A 21,419-nucleotide genomic window follows, 5' to 3' on the forward strand; every position below is an offset into this window, starting at 1 on the left:
AACCCTCTTTTTATTCTTTATTTAGTAACTTAATAATTGGTAAAATTCTTGTCATAAATCAAGTCCTTGTCATAAATCAAGCACTATTGAAGCATGTTCTCATGGAACTCTCATTCACTGAAGGTTTCTATGATCTCCATAGAAAATACACGCTACAAAAGTACTTAGCAAAGAAACCAGGATAACCTAAAATATTTGGGGTTTTTTTTTTTTGAGTTCTGTGTTGTGCTTTAACCCAGCAGGCAGCTAAACACCACACAGCCAGTCACTCACCCCTCTGCCAGTGGGATGGGAGAGAGAACTGGGAAAAACATAAAACTCATGGGTCAAGATAAAGACATTTTTATAGGACAGAAATAGCACATTGTTGGTACTGCAAAACGAATTGTTAGCCACTATCAGATAAATAGGTTAATGATGAGAGAAAGTAGGATACAAGACTTCACACAACACTTAGTTCCTATAGAGTATATTACACAGAGTCAGAATATAAACTTAGGTCTTATATACTACTGTATTATAATACTATTCCTCAGGAGATCTCAAATGACTCAAAGTTGTCATTATCCTCATTTTACAATAGCTGCTCTCAGGAGAGTCTGGCTAAGAATGACATGGGACTCTTGACTCAGATTTTCCTGATTCTTTTTCATTTAAATTATAACCTTAATGTTATTAATGTTATATTATGTTAGTGTGATTATTGATATTTAATTTCCTTTCGAGTTTTTTCTTTAATAGTGATATAATTTGAACTGACATAGTAACATGCTTTTCATATACTTCAGTTGAAACTGCGCCTAAGGGCAGTGAAATTCTCATCCATGAGCTGCGTAAAGAAAAAAACTCTGGCACTCAGAAGCCAAACACCTGCTACAACTAGTGGCCGATCCAGAGTTTTAAGAGAATTCCTGTTGCATAATGAAAACACAAAGAAGGGAAATGTGTGGGGCAATGGAACAGTATTAAAACCGCAGCACTTAGGGGAGGGGAAAAAAAATAATCCTAAATCGCTATGTAATTCAGAGCTAAATTCTGAAAATCTTGACGTTAAAGATGTTCAGAAATGCAATTATAAACAGACTTTTATAACGTGGGGAAGGCTGAATAGTGACTTTATCATACGCTGCAGGCCACTGCCATGCCTTTCATTGCTAATGACAGGGAATTTTCTCCCTGCCCTCAATCTCAGTATGTCTGCTTCTGATTCAGGTGGCAGGGGAAAATTGGCAAGTATTCAGCCCTCAAAAAAGCCTGCCATAGCACTAGTAATTTTTCTTCATTGCGTACTGTTTATGCAGTGTTGTCATCAGCAACAGCACAGTGTTTATCGTAAACTGAACAGGTAGATGAAATGTAAGGAATAGCTCTGCTACTGTAAATGACTGCAAATTCTCAGAAATAGACCTTGGCAACAGGCAAACTCTCAGCCACCAAGAACTGGAATAATATTTCAGTGAGAAAATACATCTTTGGTGCAACTATTTTGAAGATCAAATAGCCCAAAGCTCAAGCAGGAGAACCAAGAGTATGCAACTAAGCAACTTCAACAGATTAGGAAGACAAAAAGTTTCTGATTATCAGTATAACTCATGACAAAATATCTCAATGAATGAGAGCCTCAGAGTCCTATAAATACCATATAAACAGGTATAAAATCCAGTAATATGAAGAATAAGGTGGCAAGATTCCTCTTCAGACACGTCAGATTAGTTTACTGTAGGACACAAATATCCCTCAAAAAGAATATACTTAAGCCATACACACAAAGGTCATTCAGCTATACTAAAATAACACACTAAAATAACACAGGAGGCAAGAACAATCTTCATCGATCAGCAGTGTTTGCTGACCTACTTCAGTGACTTCCACAAAGAATACACACATATATAAGGCTGTGTAAAAGCTTGTGCATGTAGATTAGCAGAGGGAAATTGCTCAAGTAAATGGAAAACTGGCGCCAGAACTTCTCCTGTACATTCCAAAGGCACTAACATGACCTGCACAACACAGACCACAGAACTGGGTGAGGAAATGTCTTCAGCAAGTTTATTGCTTCTTTTTAAAATAGGAAACATATTTGAAAAGATTCAGGCAGTTTAGAATTTATCAAGGAAAAGGGAGTATACCCAATATATATGTTATTTCCACATTTCATTACTTTCATTGCTAAAATTCTGTACATTTCTGCTCTGAACCTGCCTAACTTCTGATCTAGGTCTTTAGATGGATCTGTAGGAGGGGTTCTGTGCTATAGTACAATGTCCTTTATGATCAGAAATAATTTTCTCCCTTTTCCTCAAAAAGGGAGGGATGGCGTGTGGTAGCCTAACAGCGCTCACAAATGATCAGAACACTTATAAACACATTCCTGGTACTACTGTCCCACGGAATGGGAAAGCTTGGGCTAGCACTTTTCATCCACCTTTTTCAGCAGAGCACTGACAGCACCTGCTACCATCTTGTCAACACATCTTCAGAGAGTGATGTGGGTTGGGGGATATCCTGAAGTTCTAGTTACAAAGACAGACCACCTTGAACGAGAGTGTAAAGAATCAAAATGGTTCTCTTCCCTGCTACCTCTAGCTGATGAATCCTTTCTCACCTGAAAGAAATTAGACTGTAGAGAATGCCACTGCCAGATGTTCACTCTCAGGCTAACTTGTGATTTACAACAGCTCAGCACATGAATGTGTCTAACACATGGTGAGGAAAACATGATTTTTCCACTGCTAGTTTTCCATAACTTCTGATAATTTTAGTGATATTAACCCAGTTCTTCATCTACTCTTCTTTTTTCATGGCAGTAAGCCCCTTTGCAGGGTTTATGGACTGAGCAGCCTAGCACATTGACTGAGTCAGGCACATTTTCACAATAAGGAAGCAGTTAAATGGTCATGCCTCTGCTGTAGGAATGTTGGTTTAAGGCTATTAATAAGGTACATGAGGTGAATGCCTTTCAGCCAAACTCCCTCCACGTGTGCACACCTGTTAAAATTTTAAAGAGAAATTCCCAAAAGAAGCTGTTCACAGCACGTAGTCTCTAAGTCTCAAATGCATTTTCGCAAATACTCTAGAGTTTTTAAGCTTTTTGTGCTTTAGTGATGTCAGGAATACTGATATACCAACCACCAGGTAAAGCACACTACTCCCTAGGAAGCCATTTTTCCCTAAGAAATTATCTTTGTCTTATTAGCATCTCTGTCATCCACCACTTTGAGACGACTGCCACTGACTTCCAGAATCTTGATAATTCCCACATGATCTGCTGCTGTTGAAATGCCTTTCCTGATCCAGGCCCACTGTTCAAACACTGCAACTCGCTTCTCCAAGCATGCATCCATACTGTTACATATTTCTTTTAGCCTCACTTAAATCTCAGCTTAACTATTCCCTCAGTCCAGTGATGCCAGTTCTTGATATCTTTGATCCATCCATTTTTCATTTCCTTTTACTTTTTCTTTTGGGGGGAGAGGGTGGTTCTCCAAGTGTACTTTGCCTCTGTCCCTTTGCCAGGGAAAGCATCTCAAGCAGGGCAAGGTTTTAACTGTACATTGTATTGAGCCAGACACACTGTCCAGCACTAACAAAGCAAAGGCTGACTAGAAAAAGGTCAATAAGTGAACAAAAAGCAAATAATGTAATAAAAAAAAAAGCAGAAGCAACTCCCCAAATAAAAAAGAAGTTTCCAAATCAGAACTGACCGAAAATGAAAGAGGACCTACCATTAATCTGAAGAGTGTCCCCTTCCTGGTCACAATTCATCTACTAGCTTTAACTGACAGTATTTCACAAGTACACTTACTAATAAGCCACTACTTAGATAACTGTGTTTTATCAGTGAAAAACAGAGCAATTAAAAGCTCACAACAGGCACTGCCAGCATCTGGTTCCCTGACAACTGTTAAGACTAATGGTCATTAGTTGAATGTACAATGTGTACAGTAACGCTGGACGACTGATATGGTGAAGGGGAAAGGGCTCTTACCGAGGTGAGAAAAGATAAACATAGGATCTGCTGCTGGAAAGAATGAAATAAATCCTCTGAATGAACCAGAATTGCTGAAATGTTCAAAGACACAGCTAAGCAAATCAGACAGAAAATGAAAGTAGAAACTGCTAATTCAGAACAGGATGCCTGCCCTAATCAGGATAGTTTCAACAGTACAACTTTATCACCCATCTTCCACGACCAGCGAAGAAATTCCATTACGCAGTTTTAAAATGATCCAGGTGATTACAGAAAGACATTCAAAATGAACATGACAATAGAAGAAGGATGAAAACTGGACAACACCGAATAACATCTGTAATCAAAAGGCAAGACATTGTCTAGTGTTTTGGAATTAAGTATGATGCCCTCTAAAATGCTCTGCATTTTCTTTTAAAATGTTTTAAGCACCAAGTGTCTGATCTCACTAACATACCATTTTTAATCCTCTAATGGTCTGTATGTCAAATGAAACCAGTAGCAAGTACAAGTGATTAAAAAAGGTATAACAGAAGGAACATTGGAAGGCCATGTGATTATACTCCTAGTCAGTCATCTTGTATTCTCATTCGAACAGCTGAAGTTGAGAGGATTGCTTCACTGTGTGTGCATTACTCTGGGAACTTGGCTACCACATCCACAATATGTGATTTGCCAATACATACCACCTGCACACTGAGGGAACGGAAGACCTTCCTGTGGAGGAATATCTTCCCATCCTGTGTGGGTGTACAGAAGCAGATGTGGACGTACAACGGATAGCTCCCAGGACAGATGAACTGAGACGTGTCATAAGTCATGCATTGCCTTCCAATAATGATTATCTTTCTACAGGAAATACAGCAGAATAATTTTACTCCTTTGGAAGACCGCATTGGAGTTTATGATGGCATAGCAGATAGCTAGTAGATAAATTGTCTTGTTTCCTTCTCTCTTTTAGCAGTTTGAAGAAGCTAACTAGGGGGTGATTTTTCAGCACGTACCTAGTTACTGGCATTTCACTCTATGTACCGGCAATTAAAAATTAGACATACAACTGAACACTAAGTAGAGGCTGGAGTAAAGCTACTAAAAAGCCCTGCTGCCTTGACCGATACTGAAAACGTTGTGGGTGGACTGATTTATTGTTGCTGCTGGTACAATCTAATCTCAACACATTTGCCTTGCATGCAAGATGAGCAGTTAGCTTTAAGTGACAGGCATCTTTTAGAAAGCAAGTCATTCAGCCTCCCCTGTGTCAGCAAGTGGACACCACCACTGCTTCTCTCAGAAGTAGGACAGCTGCTAAGGAACAGCTTTTCAAAAGGAGCTTTTATATACTGAATTCTAAGAGTACACATGATCTTGGTTTGCACACTTGACCTTGTCTTTTGAAAAGCTGTCATGCACCTTGTAGGACAAGGGATACTCCACTCACTACTTTTAAGAACAGCAAGGGCAAGGGGAAACATGGAGTTCCCAGCACATGCCTGATTTCTAACCAGGAACACCTATTCTTGCATACCTAACAGCTTCTCTTTTACCAGTACCATTTACACATAAAGTTAAACAGAATTCTTGACAGCACAGTTTAATTTTGAAGATTTACAGAAGGGCACTTTTCCTACAGAATATTTTTCAAGTATTCCTGAGCACTTTTGGATGGATCTGTGGCAATAACCTCCCCTGAATTTTCTTATCCGCAGTCAGCTCTTCGTTTGCCAGTACAAGCTAATGTGAGCTAGGAGGCCAACGCTAACAGTACAATATCTAAAGCTTTAGCATGGTTCCAGATTCTCATATGTTTGTCTTTAGCATTCTAAGACTTTTCAAAATACAGACAGAATCCAAGAACAATGGACTGTGCAAAGGCAGGGAAATAAATTCATCCACTCTTTTACTTAATTGTAGAGGATTCCTTTTGCCTATATATCTAAGACTTCTCAGACCACGACACTAGAAGCTACTGAAGCTAGAACCTGCACAATCTAGTGAATTTGCAAACAGTGGTGTGAGATACTGTGCTCAGTTGATCTATTCTTATCCTGCATAATTATACATCACTCTCCACTGCTTTACAAATTGTAATCAATCAGATAGTCTCATTCTCGCAGTTAAGCCGTGCTGAAGTTAACTGTGGCAGTAATCCTATTTTCATCTGCACTTTTTACAGGCCTGGCTTCCTTTGCACTCTATACAGAGTAATAAATGTTCTTACACAAAGCCTAAATGCATCCATTTTAAATAACAAGACCGAAATATAAATCTTAACCTGTGTATTTCTCTGCAAGTTTGGCTGTACTTAGAATTATCAGTCCAGAACATCTCTATTTCAGAGCCCAGTCCTTTTTGCCAAGAGAGAGATGTTCTTTTATCCTGATTATAGTGAAAAAAGCCAACTTGCTGGCCTGAATCAGGCTATAATTATTCTCTGCCTTTATACAAGTTTTTTATAGTTCCTGGTAGAAAAGCTGAAGGGAATCCTACACAAGGTCTGAAATTTGTTGCCCTCTTGCAGAAAACCATCCAAAATGACTGAGATTTGCCCCTTCCCTGTGTGCTCTTCCTTTCTTAGAGTTAACATGATGCACGCAGTGATTTTTCTCATTTTCTGTTACTTCAGCTTTAATAACAGAGGAAGAGGCTGACTGCAAATTGTTCTACAAAAAAATACAACCAATTTCTCAAAAAAGATTGATTACCTGCTTAAATAAAATCCTCAAAGAAGCACTTGCACATTTTAAAAGGAAGTATGGGACAGCAATAAAATATCCAAGTAAAAATGCCTATGCCAAGAAGATTTAATATGGTCCCTGAATCTCAAAATAAGCCAAAACTATTCACTCCTGCCATTTACAAACACAGAATCATTCCAAATTACCTAAAAGCCATAAGAATCCAAACCAATCACCAGCATTTCACAGATCAACCAAATGCTTCATGCAGACTGGGAAAATACAGGGCTGCACTGCCCTCCTGGTTTTGCTCCTTCAGCATCCAGCAAAAACCTGGTAGTTACTCTAAATTGAGGTGTTCCATACTGCTGCTTCCTGGGAGTCTGGGGACTGAAGATATGTAGGAAAGGGAGAAGCTTTCTCCTGGTTCTTTACAAGGTATAAAAATTACATTAAAAAATTCAGTAACATCACAGGAAACCTTGCACTTAAATCCTCTAGTCTACTGTGAGTGGACAAATAAAGAAACAGGGCACCCCACTTAAATAAATATTCCACCTACTACTACTCATTTTTCTCCTTTCATGGATATGAAAAACAGGCAATTTGTACTAGTTTCAGAATAATATTCAAGGAACAAAGGAAGTTATGTACAGCACATTTTGAACAAAGTCAAAATACAGGAACTAAATTCAACTTCAGTTGAGAAATGTTTTCAAGAAATTAAAGTTAATAGAATAAACCCTTCTCTATAAATCTCTTCTTATAATTTCCTTTAAAGATAACATTAGATTTAAGTACATATCAAATGACTTTTTTTTTTTACAGAGGATCTATTCACAGCAGCTTGTATTTGCAACATATGCAGCAAATTATACGATTAAACACTTAATCCTAATAAAGTTTAAATTTCACTCCTAACAATAAAGCCTGCACAAATCTTGCTATACTTGAAATAGGACTCTAGAAATAAGCAATAAAAGTCACAGGTAGCTATCATGACAATTAATATCTGAACATCTGAGACGTAAAGTTACCTGCCTATGTTGAAATGTTCTGGTGAAATATTAAGAACTATGAATATTTTTTTCAGCTGGCAAATAAAAACCCATAAACCTTAACAAGATATAGGAGAAAAAAAAACAAAAAAACAGGTGAGAGCCCTGTCAGTCAGTTTCCATGTCTCAAAAACGTGATCTTTTATGTGCCCTTCATCAGCCATGAATGGACTGATCCCACTGAGAGGCCTCTGCAACACCAGCATCTTGGAGAAGAGCCGAGTGCTGGACCAACCCTCACACAAACTCAGAGAGAGAAAAACTGCTGCAGCAGAGATCCTCTTGTACTAACAGCACTGGCTGCTAGGGCAACCCTCCAAAAAGAGGATGGATGTAGATGAGCTACACCAGCATTTTAAAAGCTGAACAGAAAAGTATTGATGCAAATGCCTCTATAAAGAGTAATAGTTTCTGAAAGCAAGATCCATTAGACTCAAGCATATCCCCACCAATCCAAATTTTATTTCAAGCACTACACATATTACATCTGACTTACCTGACATTAATTTCATTCAGCTCTGAGCAGGATTTTCTTCTAAGCTACTTTACTAAAAGAGCAAATTCAGTACGAAATATAGGTCAGTTAAGCAGGCCTCCATTTCACAAGACCAATCATACCACTGCAAGCCCCAGTTCAAGCCGGTGTTCAGCCTAGCAAACTGCACCACCCTTCAACATGAAACATCCTTCCTCATTTTTCCTGACCCATGTCCTCATTTAGCTGGTCAAAAAGATCTCACTGTAACTACCTTCTCAACTAAAAATAACACCAGGCAAAATCATTGTATATTGTTTTATACAGCATCCTTGTAACTTATATGCAGAGAAGAGTCTGTGAGGAACCTGCAGCTAACACTTAATTCAGACTAAAACTCAACTAAAGACAATTTCAGTTTGCCTGCGACACAGTTAGTGCAATCACATACGCTATACATGCGCATATTGCCATATAGCATACCAAGTCCGAAACTTCAGCAGTGAATCAAGGCTTTCCACATTGCACACCACCACCTAAAAAGAGAGGAATTACATTTTTCGAGGGGTGTTATGCTCCTCTTAAAAATTGTGCCACCTTATCTCTGCAAAGAAAGGCATATGACAGGCACTGGGTACTTTTGATTTAACTCGAAGATGCAGATGGCATTTCTCAGAACAAAATAGATGTCTAACTCTTTCAAACCCACCAGCCTTAGACACTGAAAATATCACCAAGAATGTGGGTCCTTCATCACAAGGACAGGTTAATGAAACTAGACCTGTCTTTTACCACGTGGGGAATCACATTATTATAAAATTTAGTAAACTGCTTAAGTAGCATAGAATAATGTCATGAACGGTATTCAGAGTGGTCTGATTTTGAGAAGAGCTGGAGAAGAACTAGCAGGTGCAAGGATGTTGTACCAGAAAACTCCTCTCTCAGGAGACTGGATAGAGTTGATGACATGGGAAATTTGGGTTGCCAACTTCTACAGAGTATATAACCCTGGAATTCTAGGAAAGGAGTTGGATTATGAAGGTTGAAGAGAGAAGCCAGCCCATTACTGAAAAATAACCTAATTGACTTTTGCCAATTTTATCTGGATGATTACTCAAGATGAAGGGCTAGTGCTACTTTTTCTTTGCTGCTAGTCTATTTTCCTCACTTCTCAGCTCCCTTCTTTCACAGACCCACCTGGAGCTAAGACAGCACATTAGTGAAAATTTCCCACAAAGGGTTGGTTTTGTGCAGCCAACTATGCTTTCCTCACACTTACTGCAGCTTTTCTTGAGAGGAGTTCCTCAAAACTCAGTATCCTTACTCTCAGAGTAAGGTATTCTTGAACAGAGTAAGGCAATGCTAAGTGGTAACAGTGGAACCTAAAGGTTGGCTTTGACTATTCTGATCCAGACATGCACATAATGCACATAACTGGTTAATGTTTGCATAATTAATTCATATTTTGTGCCAGAGGAATCTCTTACTTCATGAGTTAAATTTTATTCATAGCTGAAGTCTACATTCAAAATAAGACTGTGCTATTATGGAAGCAAAGACTTATAAAAACTGAAAACTCCCTTTGAAACACGTGCTTTCCAGTAAGAGCAGCTAGCAAAATGCAAAACATGGTCAACATTCCAACACCATGATGTCAATTTTCATATGCACAGACAAAATGCTACATGTAGAAATCAGCTCTAGATCTTCCGTATTTATGGTGTGCTTGTGTTTCCCTCTATTTTCATTAGCAGAACTGCACCATGCAGTGGACAGTGTAATCCTTTAAAAGGTTGAAAGGAATCTTCTGAATATAGTAAGTCTGGCAAAAAGACACACAGATTTTTAACAAGTGAATTTCCATGTTCTGCTTCAGTTCTCTTGAAAAATAGCATACATGCTCTAAGGACTGGTTTTGATGTTTCCCTCTGCAGTAGTTTGGAGAAATTCCTGCCAACAGGGATGGTCTGGAACACCTGATAAAATGGTCTTCAATGACACACAATAAAAAAAGTGACATGTAAAAAATGGAAATCACTTCAAATTTTGCAAGGGTTATAAGCAACAGGCAAATTATCTTTTTTGTTATCCAGAGGGATAAAAACAGCCAACTTTCAAGAAAACCAACAGCTGCAGACACAGCTTTAAATGCCATCTGTCCTTAGCAGTTACATGAAGAAGAGATTAAATGATTCACACCACACAACAGGAAACATGATAACCAGCTAGTTAGCACTAATGAAATTCAGCCTCAGTTCACTTCCTATGGGCAGGTCTTTAGAAAAACTCCCACTGATGTCTCAGGCAAAGTGCCTGCAGGCTCTGCTGCACTGTTACTCAAGTGCAGAATGTTGCACTGTTGAAGCAGAAAGCTGGAATTTTACAAAGTAAGGTCTCTCTTGTGGTACAACCACCTAAGTCCAGGGGGCTCACTAGCCCAAATCTTTTGCAGGACTGAGGTTTTATTAACTAGGCTAAAAGTCCTTATAGTCTCATCGACTCAATGTGAACTTTTGACAGACAAGGAATGATGGGACACTTCTATAGTGCAGCTCAGGAGGACAAGGTCTTTTCTTCAGTGTTCTCAAGGACTGGCCTGAACATTTGAAAGAGTAAAAAAAAGAAAATCTACAGTCCCTACATTTTCCCCATTTCTAAATAGTGGCTTCTACGTAGCATGTGACAGATGGCTCACAGAGGTCTAAATTCAGCAACAAAAATAAGCAATTATAAACAAATACATCACTGGTGTTTACTAAGGACATAATTCAAGCAAGTTCAAAAGATCAGAACAGGACCCACATGTTCTGTTATCCTGGCTAAGGCCCTTCTCAAGATGGTTATCTACAGGAAGACATTTTCTCCAAGAAAAGCTCAGTGTTCAAGTACATTTCTGTTGCCCTTGGAGAAACCATGCAAGTTAAAAAAAAATAAATCAAAATTCAGCTCATACATAAAAATTAAAAATACACAGAAAAATTTCACTTGTAAAACAACACTGCTGTTTAAGACTAGGTAAAGATTTAAAAGGTTGCAGGTTAAGAACAGGTGATGCTAACAGGATATTTGAAAGGCCCATGAGATGTGCAACATTAAGTAAAGTGTATTTGTCTACTGATTTAATTGCTTACTAATTTTCAAATCTATTCCCACCGGATAAGTAATGGCATTTTAAGCCCAGCTCCTGGCATTAAAAATGCATTTATAGTTTCCTCTTAGCTGAAGATAAACAGCTGCATGGTAAAAACCTATACATTAAGACAGCATTCTGGAGGTTTTCTTATAGTTTTAACCAACCTATTGTGTTCTAAATTTAAACTGAAAGAGGTAGGAAGAGGAAATGGGAAAAGCATTTGGGTGCACAGTTTCACACTGGGGTGAAGGCAACTGCTCACTCATGCAGGGAAAATGTCTGGAATATTTGTGTCTTACAGAAAGACTGATCACATAATGAAAGTGTAATTTAAGCCAAGCCTTATTTAGTAGAGTATCAGAAGTCATTTCTCTATCTTGCCCAAGGAAATACTAGTGTTTGTTTAAAAATAAGAACCTATCCAGCAATTAAACAAGATGACCCATACTTACCTACTTTAGAAACCTTTCCAGAGCTTTAAAATTTGAAAATATGCCAGAAACATTATAAAAATCTTTGCAAAGAAAAAAAATATAACGAAGTAAAAAGAAAAATTATTCCAGGCAGACACAAAGCAGCTCAGAGTGTAGGCACCTACATAGGTTTTAAGCAAGTGTCCAGGACTCCAGATACACCTGGGATTTGGAGAATATATTTCTTTGTTAGGTTTTTTTAATGAGGAGTCATAAATGACAGTAGGTCTAGGATGGGCTCTAACTTCTAGTTTCATAATCCTCAAGTGTAGCACCAAGGAACATCAAAGCAATGTAAGAATGGGTAGTTCAGACAAAGGACCCATCTAGTCCACCAGCTTCTGACAGAGCCATAAAGGGACACCCAAAGAGCATGTCCGGAGCAAGTATGTACAATGCTTCCCTGGAATACTGTCCTGGAATGACCTACTTTTCCTAGCCTGCTCTGGTTTCTCTATATAGTAACACTTAGCGGATCTTCCCAGTACTCACCCTGTCTCCTCCAAAATCCATGTAACCTGCTACTCAAAAAAAACCCCCAAACCTGTGGCAAGGAGTGCCACAGATCATTATATGGAGAACACCTTTTGTTGTTTTGAATCTGTCTCCTAGTAGTTTTATTTAATGGCACCCAGTTCTTACGAAGAAAGTTCTTATGTTTCTTGCTAAGAAACAAGTTACCAGCTGATTCCTGCCTAGCCTGTTCACCCCACTCAAAGGGATCAGAACTGTATACTGTACTCAAGTGTGGGCACACCAGGAATTCATACAGTGAAAGGATGACACTTTGTTTTACACCTCCCCTTCACAGCATTTCCTACCATTCAGTTTGCATTGTCAACTGCTGCCAGCTACTGCTGCTCCATGAAAAGACTTACCTCAGAATCACTAGTGTAGAGGAAAAGTATAATTGTTAGTCACATAAAGCTCCTTATATTCATACAAAGTTATAAAATCAGGACACAAACCCAGAGTCTGTTCAATCAGTCTCACCAGTTACTGGCTTTAGTAAATTGCCTACATAGCATACAGCATACACAACACATCTCTCCAGTGATAGATGTATTCCCTCTTCTGCTTTCTAACAAAAGTGTTGATGAGATCAGCTGAAAGAATCAGTAATATGTTGGATGTACCTGGCAGTTTCCAAGTAGAACATCATCTACCAAGCAGGCAATACTCAAGACACTACTATGCTATTGGTTTTTTCAGCCAACATCCATGTTAGTCAACCAGGGAACAGTTTAAAACTATTTGGAGTCTCAAGAAAACAAAACACCAAATGAGTAATGAGACCTTGAAAACATCTAATAAAAGGAGACTCTCAAGAGAGGAAACCAAACCATATTTTAGCATATTTCATTTGTTATACATCCAGAGAGAGCACTGAGATTTAGCCTTCTGCTTTCACACCACTCCTACACCAACAAGAGGCTGCGGTAGCTGGGAAAGCAAGGAAATATCCCATCAGAAAAGGCAAATGTGAATGTACCAGAACCAGTACTTGCATTGTCCTTACAGATTTCTCCATCACAGTAAACGGCCTGGAGCAGCCACATATACACGCAACGAAATTGCAACAAAGGGGGGAATTTTTTTGGAGCTAGTTAATTTCTTGCTGAATCAGCCAGCTGGGAATAAAGCCAGTTAATGCAGCCTCCTCAGAGCTTCTGCAAGGTGCAGGCCAGGAAACATTTATTGCCAGAGAGCTTGAGAGAACACAATCCCTTACTCTTTGCATTCTACGGCAGTGCAGGTGTGCCCAATGTCATCTTACTTCTATGATACTAAAAGAAAATAGCTAAAATCCTCTTTACTTCCACAGTTCCTATAGAGTGAGCCTCTCTAGGTCCTTTCATATATGCACTCTAGAAACGATACCCTGTTCTGCTTGCATGCACTGACGAGAGACTGTATCCTATAAATTTTAAGCAGCTTCAATTTTTGGCAAAGCACCTGATGACAGAAAAAAAAAAAATTCCAGAAATACATGTTTCCACATATAAACAAATGTTTCACTTATTTAATGCTGCAAAACAGCATCATTAACCAGTTGGGACCTCCCACCGTGACACAAATGACAACAGTTATCATACAACACAATCTAGTAATTGCAATTGCAAATGCATTTTTAATATCATTTCACAATTTAATCGAGCTGACTTGCATTCACTGTGTTTCTAGTGCATCCAGAAGCATGACAAACTGACAATTCTTGGAAACCACATTTCTCAAAACAGACTGAGAATAGTGTTTTCATTTTCTCTCCATAATGATGTTAAATCTAATACATATAAAATTAGAAACAGAAATAACATTGTTCCTAAACAATTTATCTAATGTGCTGTCTGGAAGGGACACATTTGTCAAAGTTTTTGAAACCTGCCCTCCCTTTATAAACATGATGCTTGCACTGGCACTTCTCAAGTATTAGCAAATACCTGCACACCCAGGTACTAGAATTCACACACCAGAAACCTACTCTTTCAAAAGAGTTTTAAGGATGAAAGTTTGGCTTAACCAGCTAAATATGATGACAAATGCTTAGCCAAACTTTGGGAAGTGCCTAAGGCACCTAATGCCTGGTTCCCACTGGATTAACTGAAACTTCCCTTGTTACTTGTTCTGAAAAATGCAGCTAAGTGCCTACCAATACAGTACTTAACCGTATTTGAGTTTAACTTGTCTCAAGTCTTATTGAAACTCATCAAAACAAAGGCTCCACATCACACAGACCCTTCTGAAAATGCTGCTATATCTGCATTAAGTTTAGCAGCCTTGTGTAACCAAGGGTCATCAGAAAGGGAGTTTGTAGAACTGTACTTCCTCCTCAGACCAGTTGGAGTGAGGCCATTCTGAAAATCTGACAATTAAATTCAAGAGCATTGCCAGTCTACAGACTACAGCTAATTATCAATAACATTTCTCCTCTTATGGCAAAGAAAGTTATATGCATGCTTTTAAAAACCTGAATTACTCATCTATCAGTGACAATAAAGTGAGCGCAGAGGGCACATTAGAACTGCAGTGCTATACAGTTCCTATGTGAGTCTTAGTTGTCTCTCCAGAGTTGCCATGGCTATATCCACTGTCCTTCCTGGAATGTTGTGCTCACTAGCAACCTGTACTTCAAAACCAAGCCCATTCTTTCACCATGTACAAACTCTCTCTGTTTTACAGAGATTTTGCATAATATGTATTACACTGGAATTGTTCAAGTAAGACTGTGTTGGACCGTACACAGCCACAAGACTTTATCATCAGTATTATCAGCCATATAAAATCTTAACACACTGAGTTAACAGTAAAGTACAACATTTGCATGGTATGATATAATTCATGCCCAAAGATTTCTTGCATAGCCTTACAATACCAACAAAGACAGAGGCACAAATATAAATCTGCTCCCACTATCACTGAAATTAATATCCTTTACTACTTTGTTGCAAGCCATGTTACACTCAGTGTTTACTTACACCCCAAATCCTGGATTCAGGTGAGCATGGAGAATTACTTTTTAAAAAGCTTCAAGCCCCAAAAGTACAGATAAAGACATAAAATATGCAAACCCTACAGGCTCAAAAGTAAAAGCAAATAAAAAGGACTCAGATTTTAAAACTTATGTTCTCCTAAAGAGAAACTCATTATTTCAGATGGCCAAATCATGATTTCTGAACAAACAGTAGAAGTGCTTTAATGTCAGTACAATCAATCATGTACATTTTCTGTGATGCAAAGGCAGGAATGAAATTTGGTGCACTGTGCAGAACTGCCACCTCAGTGCTGTTTATGCCCCAATTTGGTAAGGAATATGAAGGATCCAGCTGCACCAAGCAGACCTGAATGAGTAATTATCAATGACTAAGCGTTCAAGTATCTGCTAAAACCCAAAGATTATCCCCTAGAGCTATTCCTCCATTTCTTCACTACTTTTTCAAGAGAAATTAGAAGCCACTGGCTGTTGTGAGAAACTATTCCTACACTTGAGGCTTCTCTAAAAGTGTCTGACTCTTGGATATTTAGTTTTGAAACCAGCAATTTGCAGCTCCACATAAAACTGATTTGAGAATCTCTGCCCAATTTTTAGTGTAACCTCATCAGAAATTATCATCACAGTGAGCACTGATGATAATTGATACTCGTGCCTGAAGACTGAGATACAGAATTCAAAATCCAACTGGATTTTGAGAATAAACTGCTTTTGCTTCATGCATTTGCACCATACTTTAGCTGAACAACCAAAGCTTAATTTTTTGAGTTGTATCACTGCAAGCACCATTCATAATCACTACAATAAAAATATTTACTGTGAAAATGAAAACAAATGAGATGGTAAAAGGATGCCTTCACCGATATCAACTGTACTCTTGGCCACCTCCCATAGTTGACTTATTTTTTAAAATGTGCTCATAAAACATTTCAATATTCATACATAGTTTGTGTCTCAAGTCACAAGACAGATTCATCACAATTTTTCTGGCAATTCAACTCTTTTGGATTGTAAATTGGGGGTAACAGCAGTTCAGATCCTATGAGCACTGGCTGAGCAATCATAATTAGTCATAAATTCAAAGCAAGTTCAGAAACTTACATAAGTTTTCTGGTAATGCTGTTACTGAGTTACAACCTTGTCAATAACAATGAATATTTTAAGTCAGAACACTTCTACAGAGTCTCGGAAGTGTTATTTGTCTATAGCAGAGACATTTCAATCTTCAAACTAAGAATAAAACCACACGCCTACTGAGGCTGATGGCAAAACTCCAGATGGGTGCAGAATTGTGACCTGCCTACAAAAAAGGGAAACTGCTTCCGATTCAGCTCTGGGCTTGCAAATCTCATCCTGATATTTTTGATTAAAGTTAACTGGAGATTTAAGAATCCTTACTATTGTTCAGCATGTAGGTCATAATTTATTTTCTGAATATCAGTATGCAATACATTCAGTGACTATAAAACAATATTCCAAAGGTGTTCCACAAAGATGGTCTCCAAGTCCACTGTGTCATATAACAGACATCAGATTTTTGGCTTTGCAAAACTTAACTTTAAAGACATTTACCGTGTTGGTAGTTTTTGGCTGATTGGTTATGGCAGAATCATTTTGAATAAGATAATGTTTTCAGCATGTATTTCCTTTCTATCCAAAATATCACAGATAGAAAAAAAAACATTATGCAAGCAGGGATTGCAGAAACATAAATCATGGCAGCAACCAACAGTTATTCAATGAATATGTGACTGTGAAACTTTTCCTGCCATAGAAGCCCCAAGTAAATGCTTCTTAAATATGCAGAAATGGTGTCTTTGCTGTTATTCCCTCCTCAGACTTTAGCAACCCCATGGTCTTTGGAGGTGAAACATACTGACTTGTAGAGGGCTTCATTTGGACTATAGGAACCTAAGAAAATATCAGCATGTTCCTGATTTGAAAGCAACATACCAGAGAACAAATCTAAAATAAACCCATGTGTAAAATTCTTGATATATTTTTCTGTGTGAATCTGCTAGCCATCATTTCTTGCTGCCACTCATCCATTAGTAAGAATATAAATATATACAGTCTTACATACATTTCATAACAAATCTAACATCATCTAGCTTCATGATGTGATAAAATGTTATCACAAGGTTAAGAGTTACTTACCAGGCTGAGCATCCTGCCTTTACAATTAACAGTATGGAGCCATATGCATTTAAGGGATCACTTAAAACCAGCAAGACGGCACTTGGATACTTCTACTTTGTTTATTAGCTTAACCATCTCCTAAAATCTGTAGTATTGATAACTCATCTGCTACCGCGTGAGAAAAACAAGGAGCCTTTTACACCATATTTAGCAATAAATATGCATGGATAGCTACATTCAAGGCCAAATATATAGTTAACGTCCACAAATACATACAACCTGTGGAATACAGTAATTTCAGATAGATTAATCTTTTAAATCTTTGGAAATAAATTATTCCATGTTGCTGCTACCATTTGGTGGTGGGTTTTCTTCTTTTAAGGAAAACATACAGCCATCATTTCCTTGGATTACCACTAGCTTTAGACTAATGCAGTCCCATTTGTTTCATCTATATTGGCACATAACAGAAAAAGTAGGCTCTATGCCTGCAAAAGAACACAGCCAAGGCTAGCCCGTAAGTCACTTATGCCACTGCTCTTGGTCTCAGAGCAGATACAATGAACAGGCTGCTCAGCAATTTAACTGACCTACTAATCTAGCAACTAATCTGGCCCTGACATAATACTTGTGTTGAACTTGAGAAGCTGCATACCTGTAAGGGCAGAGATCAGTTTGAAGCTTAGCTAAACACTGTGCGGTGCTTGTTAACCATGCCGTGAAGAATCAGAAAGGGCTGCTATAACCAAAGTTAACTTTCATTTCTTCTCAGTAACAGCTACCTTTTTTCCCCACAACTTCTCATGTTAAAGTTTACTTTGAGTTACATTCTTACCACATTTCCACCACATTCTTTTAAAATGGTCATTATTTTATTCTGTACCTGCCTCAAGCAGGATGAAATTAATCAATTGCACATAAGTGACATGACATAGACTTGTGACCTTGCCCAGCATCCAATTGTTTCTAATTGATTAGCTCCAGACATAAGCACTTTAATAGCCAAAAACAACACAAGTGGAAGCTATGGTACAATATTAGGGTAGAATGACTGTGTGTGGTCCATACAGTATGGCCCCAAGCAAGCAATTAAAGAATTAATGGTTATTGGATACCAAAAATGTTATGTTAAATAATATAAAGTATCTTTAATGTGCCTAAAATTGTGATAAAACACCTAAAACTTTGGAGAAGAAGGGCGTCCCTACAAGACTGGGGTTAAGTGCTAATGACTCAAATACAACAAATAGATTAGAATATTTTAAAGGACAATCAAAACCAAAACCAATTGACCTGGATTGAAATGTCCATAAAGCGACTCACAATAGTGTATTGATTACTACAATGTGTTTGGTTGTTTTTATTATAAAGAGACAAGTGAAGCTATGCCAAACTATTCATGGAGAAGAGGAAACTATGCCACTACTGGTTCCAGTTCTACAATAGAAAAAAATATGAAAGGAAAAAAGAAAAATATTGCGTAAGAGAAAAAAGGGGCTCTTCATAACCAAAAGGTCCAAACACAAAGTTGACATTTCCCTTCTCTGAACTTCTATTATCATCTTGAACAGAACTATTAAGTGAACTTTATATACTATTTTCTGAGTGTTTTATAGGGCTGGCTAGTACAGCCTCCCTCAACTGCTTGCACACAAAAATACAAGCTGAGCAGGCACAGCAAATCAGTAATATTTTTGTTCTTGCATAAGAAAGATGCGATCAAAAAGCAGAAGATTCCACTGTTGCCCCATCTGCTTGGACACACACTGAGTGCACTGTGCTTCACTGTACCATTGATACGAATCTAGTATTTTAGTTTCATGGCAAGTCCTTTACTCAAAGTAACCAGTGCACTTTCATGACTAGCTGCAACCAGTCAGATACAGGAGGTGTTATCAACAGGCAGCTTCCAATTGACTCACAGAACAAAGTGCACTCAGCAGCGCCACTGAGGATGGATTTGAGCCCAATTCCCACTACCTTAAGTCTCAAAGTCCACTCTACACCGATCATAGCTTACTCAGCTGCCAAGTACAGTCTCTCCTCAGTTCTTCATACTCCTTTTGAACTTCATTTTGCCTGCTCTATTACCCTTCAATTCAAAAATCTTCATGCACATTCCTATAATGCCCAGCACACTGAGCTCCAGTTTGAAACCACCAGTTATCTGCACTGCAGTAGTACAAACAGTACACAACAGTACAACAATAAACAGTGTCACTGGTTTTATTTTAAACCAAGATTTTGCTTTTTTGTCGAAAAGTACCACAATACATCAAAAAAAAAATGCTATGTGTTTCAAAAAAGATTCACCAGTTCGTTTAGCTGTCCTTTGCTAAGGATTTCTGGATTTGGATATATTCAGGACTGAAGAATCCTTGAAACGTTCCGTGCCGTGGGAACTATCAGTATAGAGAATGACATACTGTAACAACATCTCCGTTGCATGCCAGCACACCATATTTCCTGAAATACTCACTTCTTGGAACTGATTAGGCGCATGTGTCAGGCAATAGATCAGTTGGCAGCTATGGTTTTCCTTCATGGTTCCTGTATTCATTGAACTCTTGAAGCAAAGACCTTTTTGGACCACCTTCTCCTCTGTCAGTGTCTTCCAAGTGCTTTAGATGTATATACCCAGGTATTTATATAACCCTTGTCACAGTATCTTAACATTTATCAGGTGCTAAACCTCCTGGGGACAAAAACCAGTGCTGGTGCCTAGAAAGACCCATGGCATTACATGTCTGGCAAGATGTCCGTTTGGTACCCATTCGGTAAAGTCAGGTAAAATATTAATAGGAAGAGAGAATACTCATTTCCCACATGGATATCTCCAAATTCATTTCAATGAAAGAAAAACCTAATTGGGAGCCTTTTATTTACAGTGCAGTTCCTTCAGCAGTTTTCTCTTTAGAAAACAGCAATTTAAAGGATGCAGCAGTGTGCCTCTGATAAAGGATGAGGCACAACAATAGCAACAAGTTAATCACCTACCTGTAGGTGAGCATAGACAGCAATAGCAAGCCAAGTGATCTCCCAGGAGAACGCTGTGGCTTTAGGGCTGGCCATCCTTGCGCCTTCAGGCTCTGCTGAGAGAAATTGTTTCAAGTTACAAACAAAATCAAGAGGGCCCCGCCAGAATTCCAATGACTAAAGCAAACTGGGCAAAGACATGGAACTGGCCTTTGGAAGAAACGCAATGCAAACACCGGAGTTCTGTGCTGGCCAGGGGAGCAGGCGCACAGTGCATGCCATGAGCACAGCCTGCAGGGTGAGGTAGTTCCAATTAGAACAGAAAGGGGGAAAACGAAAGGTTTGGGGAAGCTGGCAGTAGTGGGTAACTTTGATTATCTCCTGCATGTAGGAGAATTTATCACACTGGGAACTCCTCCCATTTTATCTCCAGAAAGTAAAATTCAAGGAGCATAGGATTTCTGAGTACTGTTCCAGCACTTTCACCCCCTCAGAGCTGACAGCCCAGCCCAGGGACTTCAGCAGTCATTTGCATTGCCTTTGAAAACTCTGATCATAACAGCTCAGAGAAGTGATCAGTGCAGAGAAAAAAAATAATCCATCAATTTAGTGATTATCCCCATTACAGGGCTAACACGAAACTGATGGTCACTTGACAAAAAGTTTAGATTTAAAATTGCCAACAAGAAAACAATTTTGTAGTAATGCTGCTAATTCTGTTAATTCCTAATATCAATGCATCTTTTTGAGTCAGGCTATTCATTACCACAGTGATCTCAAAATAGCATAAGTTCCACGCACCCCTAATACAAAAGCGCACAAACAGCCCTCCCTCCCCCCTCCCTGCCACCACCCCGCTATTTTGCAAAGTCCCACAGTGAATGCAAATCTCTCCTTCAAAACACAGTACCCCTTTCTGAAAGGTCACATATCCCAAAGGAAAACCATCTATCCAAACGGTTCTTGCACCTGTCAACTAAACATAATTAAGATTCCTTATAGAAATAAGTGTTCTATTCCCATTCTCCAA

General features: G+C 38.5%; 1 protein-coding gene across 1 annotated transcript in view; it reads right to left on the reverse strand.

Annotated features, from left to right (window-relative positions):
• Positions 1-20,485, reverse strand: part of LOC104403028 (ADAMTS-like protein 3) — a gene marked incomplete at its 3' end in the record, with an annotated part of 121,885 nt that extends 101,400 nt beyond the window's left edge. The window contains exon 1 of the mRNA XM_010011064.1: positions 20,411-20,485. Within this exon, the coding sequence (XP_010009366.1) occupies positions 20,411-20,485 (75 nt within the window). The remainder of the gene's footprint in view (positions 1-20,410) is intronic.
• Positions 20,486-21,419: the final 934 nt, after the last annotated feature.

The sequence above is a fragment of the Nestor notabilis genome, unplaced genomic scaffold, assembly GCF_000696875.1.
Source record: "Nestor notabilis isolate BGI_N333 unplaced genomic scaffold, ASM69687v1 scaffold9460, whole genome shotgun sequence".
Classification (NCBI taxonomy): Eukaryota; Metazoa; Chordata; class Aves; order Psittaciformes; family Psittacidae; genus Nestor; species Nestor notabilis.